The sequence below is a fragment of the Hypanus sabinus genome, chromosome 30 (genome assembly GCF_030144855.1).
Source record: "Hypanus sabinus isolate sHypSab1 chromosome 30, sHypSab1.hap1, whole genome shotgun sequence".
Classification (NCBI taxonomy): Eukaryota; Metazoa; Chordata; class Chondrichthyes; order Myliobatiformes; family Dasyatidae; genus Hypanus; species Hypanus sabinus.
In genome coordinates, this window is record NC_082735.1 from 33,436,936 (window position 1) to 33,447,488 (window position 10,553).

General features: G+C 38.6%; 1 protein-coding gene across 10 annotated transcripts in view; it reads left to right on the forward strand.

Annotated features, from left to right (window-relative positions):
• Positions 1–10,553, forward strand: part of LOC132383529 (homeobox-containing protein 1-like) — a 71,064-nt gene that overhangs the window by 36,635 nt on the left and 23,876 nt on the right. For 6 of the 10 annotated variants that reach the window (XM_059954626.1, XM_059954629.1, XM_059954625.1 and 3 more), the window contains 4 exons: positions 1,600–1,747; positions 3,810–3,892; positions 8,016–8,111; positions 9,190–9,284. In XM_059954626.1, coding sequence (XP_059810609.1) covers positions 1,600–1,747; positions 3,810–3,892; positions 8,016–8,111; positions 9,190–9,284 — 422 coding nt within the window. Of the gene's footprint in view, positions 1–1,599; positions 1,748–3,809; positions 3,893–8,015; positions 8,112–9,189; positions 9,305–10,553 lie in introns of all 10 variants that reach the window. The other 4 variants (XM_059954631.1, XM_059954632.1, XM_059954630.1 and 1 more) reach the window with 3 other exon arrangements.

Genomic DNA, 10,553 nt, shown 5'->3' on the forward strand with positions numbered 1-10,553 from the left:
TAATACTAGACAGCCTGGGGATGATATTGATATTCATCTTTTCTATTATAGACTTGACTTCTTTCCTCACTTTAATAATTCTGTGCTCTATGTTAGAGGAAAATACTTGCATTAAATCATGAGAATAATGCAACTACTTACTAAATTCCGACAGGGAGGGATCGGAGAATTGGAGTTATTTCTGACTCCATGTCCTTCAAGCTACTTTATTTTGACTGCATATGTGCAGAAGTAACCCATTTACTGTGTGTGTAGCACTAGATTCCAGGCCCCCTGGTGGTCAGCGTTCCCTTTAGACTATTAGAATACAGTAACAGCGAAACCTGGAACAGCCATATACAGCTATAGATCGTGTTGCCTTCCATTACAATACAAATAGATGTAAACATAGTCATATCATGCTTCACAGTGTAAGACAGTATTTTAATAAATAAAAGAAAACTGTCAGAGACAAACATTTCATCAATGACTTGTTTCTCTATAACCATAGTTTGTTAGAATCTGAATCAGCATTTAAATCAGATTTAATTTCGCTGGAGTGTGTTGTGAAATTTGTTTGCAGCAGCAGCACATTGCAATACATAATAAAAACTATAAATTACAGTAAGTGTGTATATATATAATATAAAAATGCAAAAAAGGAGAGGGGGAAAAATACTGAGTTAGTGTTCATGAGCTCATTGTCCATTCATAAATCTGATGGGACAGCTGTTCCTGAAACATTAAGTGTGTGTTGTCAGGCTCCTGTACCTCCTCCTTAATGGCAGCAATGAGAAAAGGGTGATGGGGGTATTGCCTTTTGAAGGTGTCCTGGTTGCTGGGTAGTGCCCTTGATGGAGCTGACTGAGTTTACAACTTCCTGCAGCTTTTCTGAATCTGTGCAATGGCCCCTCCATACCAAACAGTGATGCAACCAGTTAAAATGCTCCCCATGGTACATCTGTAGAAACTAGCGAGTGACTTTGTTAACACACCTAATCTCCTCAAACTCCTAATGGAATATCGCTGCTGTCATGTCTTCTTTGTAACTGCATCAATATATTGGGCTCAGGATAGATTATCAGAGATGTTGATGCCCAGTAATTTGAAACTGCTCACCCTTTCTACTTCTACTCCGTCAAGTAGGTCATGTGTGCTCCCTCAACTTCTCCTTCCTGAAGACCACAATTAATTCCTTGATCCTACTGACATTGAGTGCAAGGTTGTGGCTGCGACACCAGTCAACCAGATGATGTATCTCGTTCCTGTCCACCTCCTCGTCAACATCTGAAATTCTGCCAACAATAAATGTGTCATCGGCAAATTTATAGATGGCGTTTGAGACGTGCCTAGCCACATAGTCGTGGGTATAGAGAGAGCAGATAGTTAATGCTTTACGTCTTCCTCTGTGGCAGGTTTTCCACGGGCCGTTTGCTTAATAGTATCGGTCCAGGCATTAAAAAAAAAAGGCTGGGAACCCCTCCTTTTCGTGCTTTGTCAATTTTTCCCTATTATATGGAACTCAACTATTTTCCGTCATTAGGACAATGTTTGAAATAATTTAATAAAATCAACATAAATATAACCCTCAGTCAATGCTGTTTCTTTTTCTCCACTAAGGTGCTACTTTAAGTATGAGGCCAGTTTCAACCACAACAACAGAAGATCCTGAGTGGCGATCAAACGTCAGTCCAGTGACCGGAAACTTTCGTCTCAGAAGAGGAAGTAGATTTACCTGGCGTAAAGAGTGCCTGTCTGTCATGGAAAGGTTGGTAGGAGGAAGGGCAGCAGTTATTTTGGATTCGTTTTCCTATAGTTGGATGAAGAATAATAAGTTTCCAGCTGCTGGCCAGCGAGTCATGTGTGTAAGGTGATAAAGGTTGGTTGTGTTTACAGATTTTCATAAGAAGAGCAAAAGATGAATGATATTAATGGGTTTGCTCCATTTATGATATTGTGCAACGAGAGAGCAGAGCTAAGCAGTTTAAAAATACAAGGAGAAATTACAACTTGTCACATTAATGTGATTGCTAATTACCAATGCAATAGCTTAATTTTCCTTGTGTCTCAATAGCATGAAATCTTGGAAACTTGTAGCTTAAAATGAGGCAATTCATACCAGTCATGTCTATGCCACCTGAAAAATAGATCTTAGAGACATTTAAGAGATGGATAGGGACCTGGATGAAAGATAAATGGAGGGTTATGTGGGAGGGAAGGGTTAGACTGATCTTGGAGTGGGTTAAAGGGTTGGTGCAACATTGTGACCCAAAGGGCCTGTACTGCTATAATGTTCTATGCTGGAGGAACTCAGCAGGTCGGGCAGCTTCTATGGAAAAGACCCCCAAAAAGTTGACTGTTTACTCTTTTCCATAAATGCTGCCTGACCTGTTGAGTTCCTCCAGCATTTTGTGTGTGTTGCTTTGAATTTCCAGCATCTGTAGATTTTCTCTTGTTTAGAAACATAGCAGCATAGAAAACCTGCAGCACAATACAGGCCCTTTGGCCCACAAAGTTGTGCTGAACATGTCCCTACCTCAGAACTTACTAGGCTTACCTATAGCCTTCTATTTTTCTAAGCTCTATGTACCAAGTGCAGTGCAGAGAGTTTACTGCAGTTCATTATGATGTTCCAAGGGAAAACAGTCGAATTTCACACAATACTGTTGACACAAAGTAAGAAGATACTCCCCTCTTCAACAGAGAGGTGCACTGATCTTGGACTGTGTCAGTGGACAACTCCTGTCCGGCAGTCACATTCTTGGCTCTATTTCGGGTATTTCCACTTACTGACTTCCGATCTGTAGTTTTGTAAATTGTGTCAACGTAAGACAACTCAAATCTATTTGTGAAAGTGTGGTAATGATTTCCTCCTTTACTATCCTTTCAAGTACCCACCATCCTAGGTGAAAAATAATTTCCTTAAATTCTTTGCAATCTTTCAAGGTAAAATCTAATGACGTTGTCCTCTAGAAATTACTATTCTGGATAAGAAAATTAGGGCCTCCTTGATCACTGCCTCTTAATTTTATAGACATCAATTAAATGTGCTGTCAGCTGCCGTTGTTCCAAAGTGTAGACAGTGATAATGACATGTTAATAATACTGGTGTTTTGCTTTGTAGACGAGTTAGATTCTTTTTATTTGTATTTAAACATAAATGATCAGAGTGCTGCTTGTGAAACACTAAAGCTTATTTATACAAGATGAGAATTTAAAAAAAAAACACAGATATTGGAAATCTGAAACAAAAACAGAAATTACTGGAATCACTCGGCGTGCCAGAAAGCTTCTGTTGAGAGAAATGGAGCCAGTGCTTTCAGGTTTGATGCCTTTCATCAGATCACTGCATTATTTACAGAAAAGCATGAAGTACTGCTTCCTGGATGACGGCTGGGCAGAATGACCGGACTGACTCTGAGCTGGTGACACGACAGAGCTCAGTCAACTGTGAACTAACTTTATGCAATGATTTCTAGTCACGCTGTGCATACCAGATTGTTGACTAGTTGTGTGTCGATCATGTGCTTTTGGTCAAAGTGTCATGGCTGCCTCTGACAGTGCAGAATTAGTGCCTCAGAATTCTCACTTACCAGAGAAAAAAAACACTTGAGAACTCAATTTACTTCGCAGTTGGAGACTCACTGAACCTAGTTTGAGCTTTATCCAGCAGGGACATGTTTACAGATACTGCATAACCAATTTTGCATAAGAGTCACAAAGCATTTCAATATTCCTCTGATTTAATTACAGTGGTCTATACATCATAATTAAAATACTCCTGCTTCAAGAAGTGCATCATTGTACTTTTTCATTTCAATGCTTTACAGTTATTTTGGTGAAAATCAGTATCCTGATGAGGCAAAGCGTGAGGAAATTGCAAACGCTTGCAATACAGTCATACAGAAACCAGGTAAGCAGCATCTGCAGCCATTCATCATTTGCTGTTATTTTGAAAAAGCAAGAAATCGGTGAGAAAAATTCATGAAGTGCCTAGTTTAATTTACGAGGTGTTGCAAATGTCATTAAAATACACAGCAGTAAGCCTTACTTATGAAAATTTGATTAGTGGTATGGTACTTATGTTGAACACTTTGGAAATTACCTATATAATATTTAAAGTTCATATGTTGTACATTTCCAAATTAATTATTGTTTGTGGAAAGATTTATATAATCAGTATATGGAGAAAATGTTATAACAGTGATGTATTAACATTTCTGGAAGATATTATGTAATGCTATAATATATAGGAGCAAAATTAGGCTACTTGGCCCATTGAGTCTGCTCCACCATTTTATCATGGCTGATCCAATTTCCCCCTCAGCCCCAATCTCCTGCCTTCTCCCTTTACCTTTCATGCTCTGATCAGTCAAGAATATATCAACCTCTGCCTTAACTATACATAAGGTCCTGGCCTCCACAGCCACCTGTGGCAAAGAATTCCACAGATTCACCACTCTCTGGCTAAAGAAATTCCTCTGCATCTCTGTTCTAAAAGGACGCCCTGCTATTCTGAGGTATGTCCTCTGATCTTTGACTCTCCCACCATCATCTCATCCACTCTATCAAGACCTTTCACCATTTGATAGGTTTCATTGAGGTCACCCCTCATTCTTTTAAATTTTAACAAATACAGGCCCAGAGCCAGCAGATGCTTTTCATATGACAAGCTATTAAATCCTGGAATCATTTTCATGAACCTCCTTTGAACTGTCTCCAGTTTCAGCACAACCTTTCTAAGATAAGGGGCCCAAAACTGCTCACAGTACTCCAAGTGAGGCCTCACCAGTGCTTTATAAAATCTGAACATTATATCCTTGCTTTTATATTCTAGTCCTCTTGAAATGAATGCTACCATTGCATTTGCCTTCCTCACCACTGACTCAAATTGCAGGTTAATCTTTAAGGAATCATGCATAAGGACTCCCAAGTCCCTTTACACCTCAGGTTTTTTTTAATATTTTCTCTCCATTCAGGAAATGGTAAACCCTTTCATTTATTTCACCAAAGTGCATGACCATACACTTCCTGACACTGTATTCCACCTGCCATTTCTTTGCCCATTCTCTTAATCAGATGTCTAAGTCCTTTTGTAGCCTACTCCTCAAAACTACCTGCCCCTCCACCTATCTTCATATTGTCTACAAACTTTGCAACAAAGCCATCAATTCCATCATCCAAATCTTTGACGTATAACGTAAAAAGGATCTGTCCCAACATAGATCCCTGTGGAACACCACTTGTCACCAGCACCCGACCAGAAAAGGCTCCCTTTATTTCCACTCTTTCCCTCCTGCCAATCAGCCACTGCTTTATCCATGCTAGAATTTTTCCTGTAATACAATGGGCTCGTAGCTTGTTAAGCAGCTTCGTGTGACACCTTGTCAAAGGCCTTCTGAAAATCCAAGTACACAACATCAACCAATTCTCCTTTGTCTATCCTGCTTGTTACTACTTAAATGAATTCCATCAGATTTGTCGGGCAAGAGTTTCCCTTGAGGAAACTATGCTAACTATGTCCTATTTTATGATCTGCCTCCAAGTATCCCGAAACCACATCCTTAACAATCGACTCCAACATCTTCCCAATCACTGAAGTCAGACTAACTGTCCATAGTTTCCTTTCTTCTTCTTGAAGAGTGGAGTGACATTTGCAATTTTCCAGTCTTCTGGAACCATTCCAGAATCTAGAGATTTTTGAAAGATCATTACCAATAATCTCTTCAGCCACCACTTTCAGAACTCTTTGGTGTATATCATCTGGTCCAGGTGGCTTATCTACGTTCAGACCTTTCAGTTTCCCAAGAACCTTCTCTCTATTAATGGTAACTTCACACATTTCATGCCCCCTAACACCTGGAGCTTCCACCATATTGCTAGTGTCTTCCACAGTGAAGACTGATGCAAAATGCTTTTTCAGTCATCTGCAATTCATTGTCCCCTATTGTTCCTTCTTCAGCATCGATTCCCTGCAGTCCGATATCCACTCTTGTCTCTCTTTTACACCATATGTAACTGAATTAGATATACTTTATGTATCTATAAATTATAGTTATATAAAACTTTGACATAATTTTTAAAAAATTATTGAGATAACAGCATAGAATAGGTCCTTGTAGTCTTTCAAGCTGTACCATCGTAGCCTAATCATAGGATAGTTTATAATGACCAATTAACCTACCAACTGGAACATCTTTGGACTGTGGGGGGGGAAACAGGAGCACGTGGAGGAAACCCACGCAGTCATGGGGAGAACGTACAAGCTCCTTATGGGCAGCGACAGGAAATGATCCTGATCACTGCTACTGTAAAGCATTGTGCAAGCCACTACTCTACCATGATGCTGTGAACTCCCAGCACAAAAGCTGCATTTAAATTTCTGTAACTAAATGTTTTTTTTTAATAATACTCCAAAAAATGTACATTATCACAAAGGATTATGGATTTAATGTGGGCAAACATCTACAGTCTGCTATCTTGGGTGCTAAGAACTGGAAAGATTAGCTGACGATTTCAATAACACTGCTATCTTCAGTTCAGTAATATGATATAAAGGAGAAGCCCCTTTATGATTGATTTGATAGTTAATCTAAATTAATGCAAATTCTCCAATATATTTTGAAAAATCTTTCTTAGTCTAATAGAAATAAAATATTTTGTCGTATTCATTAATGATAAGATACAGTTTGTATTCCATTAGTTTAATTATGGTAAGTCTAAGGCTGATTATTCAATAAACTAAAAGAGCAATACAATATGGGTTAGAATAGAAAATGGACAGTTAGCTTATGGATTCTCCTTAGCAACAGAACCCTAGTGTAGCCTGGGGACTGCCTTATGTTAAATTATAGTTTATAGAAGAATGAAGATTTTATGTACAGTAATCATAAACAGAATAAAGTAACAAGATGAAAGATTAAATTCGATCTACTTGCTAATGTGCACTTAAGTTTCCTAAAATATTCATGACAAAGTTCCTTTGAGTTCTGATGTGCAAACATACTTTGGATTAAACAAAAAGATACATATCTGTCAGTGTTCTAGTTTTAGTCGAGCTTTTGCTGGTGCAGCAAACAGGGATATTCAGGACACAAACGGGAGCTAGGAGAAATTTTTAGATGGTTTGTGGTTTCAGAGTGGGTTCCTTTATACACTTAACGGATGAGGAGCAACACACACAGAATGCTGGAGGAGCTCAGCAGGTCAAGCAGCACGTATGGAAATTAATAGATAGTTTCAGGCCAAGAGCTTTCTTCAGGACTGGAAAGGAGGAAGACGACAGAATAAAAAGGTTGGGGGGGGGGGGAGGAAAGAAGCTAGCTGGAAGTTGATAGGTGAAGCCAGGTATGTGGGAAAGGTTGGGGGCTGGAGAAGAAGGAATCTGAGAGGAGAGTGGACCTTAGGAGAAAGGGAAGGAGGAGGGGACCCCGGGGGAAGTGATAGGCAGGTGAGAAAAAATAAAAGGTCAGAGTGGGGAATAGAACAGAGGGGCGGGGAAATTTGTTTGCCAGGAGAAATCAATATTCATGCCATCAGGTTGGAGGCTACCCAGATGGAACACAAGGTAATGCTCCTCCACCTTATGGACTGAAATGGGCATCAGAATTAAAATGTTTGGCCACCGAGATGTCCTGCTTGTGGCAGTTGGAGTGGAGGTCCTCAACAAAGTGGTTCCCCAATTTATGACAAGCCTCACCAACGTAGAAGAGGTTGTATTGGGAGTACCCGACGCAATAGACGACCTCCGTAGATTCACAAGTGAAGTATTGCTTCACCTGGAAGGACTGTTTGGTGCACACCAGCATTAAGCTAGGATAAATTTTAGATGATTCGTGGTTCCAGTGTGGGTTCCTTTATATACTTAATGGATGAGGAGCCTTAGAATAATCATTGAGTCTATTCTCACCTTCAAGTTCGATTCATCAGAAACAAAATAGAGAGCTGATGACAATGGATAATTGCAGTACTAAATTTGTACATTTATTCTGTGATTTTTGTTTTAATAGCTGTCTTTCTCTGTATTCTTTACTCAGGTAAAAAACTTTCAGAATTTGAACGAGTTACTCCTCTGAAAGTGTATAACTGGTTTGCCAATCGTCGGAAGGAGATGAAGAGAAGAGCAAACATAGGTAATGCAATTAGCAAACAGTCTTAAAGACAAATGATTATAAATACTTCTTGTAATGGTTGAAACCTCAACCAGAGTATTATTTGAAAACTACTGTGATAGGATACTTGTTTCACACCTACATTTGTGGATTTGAATGTCTGAGTAGGTATTCAGTTTTTGATCTCGTATACAGCACTGAACAAAAGTCATAGGCACCCTAGGTGTTTTTTTTCTATATGGTTTCAGAGGGTCTGGCATCTATAGAACCCTGATCTTAATATCATCAAGGCTGTCTAGAAGCAAACGAGACTGCTAAAAGTCTGCAGAAGAACTGTGGCAAGTTCTCCAAGGTATTTGGAACAATCTACCAGGCAATTTTCTTATAAAACTGCACAACAATGAACCTAAGAGAATTGATGCAGTTTTAAAGGCAAACGATGGACACACCAAATATTGTTTTTTTTTTTACTGTTTTCTGCTCTTTATAGTAATTTTTTTGATATTTTGAAACTTTTAATATCGTTACTTTTGAAAGCATCTTCACTTTACAGATTTTTTTTTTACATGTGCCTAAGCCTTTTGCACAGCACTGTAGTTTCGGCAGTTCTCCACTGATGTTCAGGTGAAGTATAGGCTGTGACATTACAAAATCAGACAGAGGTTCAATTCGGTGCTGAAATTAAAACTGCACCAATGAGATGTGAAGTGAGACTTGCCATTCTGGTGAGAACCGACTCCATTGTTAAAAATGGCTGCTTGGTAGCAACAGCTTCTTGGTGAAAGTTATATTTTCTTTAAAAATTAAACAAGCTGTAGACAAAAGCTTGAGGTAGGCAATAACTCAGTTGATAAAAAGAATCTTAAGTAGATAATCATAAGTTCCAAGTTCAGTCTGCACTGATGCACTTTCTTTTAGCCAAGGTGATAAAAGAGCCAAATTGTTGGTCTCTGAACCTCTAGGGCTCTATTTATCACTTGTATGAAATCAGAAAAGCTATTTTAACAGATTCAGAATTTGATTTTATTTTTAAAGGGTACTTATAGTTGTCTTTGTTTCAAAAGTTAAGTTTCGTTTCTGATCAATCTTCTTTCCAAAGAAGCAGCAATCCTGGAGAGTCACGGGATTGACGTGCAGAGTCCTGGTGGACATTCCAATAGTGATGACATTGAAGTCAACGACTACTGTGAGCAAGTGAGTCACGACTATTAGAGGTTAGAACGACAAAAGTTACTTCTTTAAATCTTTTTTTGAAACCAGGAATGTTGAATAAATATGTTATAATTAATTTATTATCAATGTTCACTCAATGCCATTTATCTGCCTTTTGTATAATGACAGACTAAAGTGTTTGATTAGATCTAATTTAAAGGTTAAGATGAAATCACTCATTCCTTGGTTCACAAGAATTCTGTGACTCTTCTCACTGTTCTTGGTTAACTGTTACTGTTACTTTATGATTTTGCACATAGCTTATGTTATTGCAGATCAGAGAAGATGCACTAAGTTAAATACTGGAATAGGCAAGTTATCCTGTAAGGAAAGGTTGGGCATTGTTGTCACAGGCAGACTTAGAGGTCAAGTCATTGGGTATATTTAAGGCAGAGATTGATAGATTCTTGATTAGACAGGGCTTGAAGGGATATGATGAGAGGGCAGGAGATTGAGGCTGAGGGAAACTGGATCAGCCATGATGAAATGGCTGACTCGATGGGCCAAATAGCCTAATTCTGCTGCTATATCTTTAAGTCTTATGGCTTGTATGTGCTGGTGTTTAGAAGAATGAAATGGCTCTTGTTTCAAATATACACAGTCTTGTGGGGTTTAGATATGTTTCATGTGTAAGAATATAGAAATGAGATTGCAAGGGGTTGACCACTTAAAGCAAAGATGTTTTTTTCTCCAAAGTGAGTCTTGGAACCTTCCTCAAAGGGTGGTGGATAGGAGAGTATTGAATAGTTCCAAGGTGGAGATTCAGATAGATTCTGATAAGCTGGGGATAAAAGATGACTAAATGTAGATTGGAATCTGGAGTGGAGTTTGCAGTCACATTGGTGGTGCAGCCTTGCTGACTGAGTAGATGACACCTCTTCCAGTTCATGTTTGTAACCACTTCAGTTCAAGGAGTTTCTGGCATTCATGGTACTTGAAGGGTAATTAGAGGAGAAAATAAAATAATTTATTTTTTTTATTGCAAACCTTTGAAATAACTTGGGTAAGGTGGAAATGTATATTTTAACCAGTAAAGATACAGCAAGGTACAATTTTAAAATCTTAAGACACACACTGGTATGATGTCAATTTTCGGAGCTGAGTGTATCTGCAGACCAGTGACTTTTGGTTTTGAGGTGATGTTGAGTTAAATAAGAAATCTGAGAGAATGTATTTTTAATGAAAATGGTGAAGAAGTTCTTGTAGTTGGTGTCATATGTTAACATCTTCAAAAACATGTTGGATTGGAAA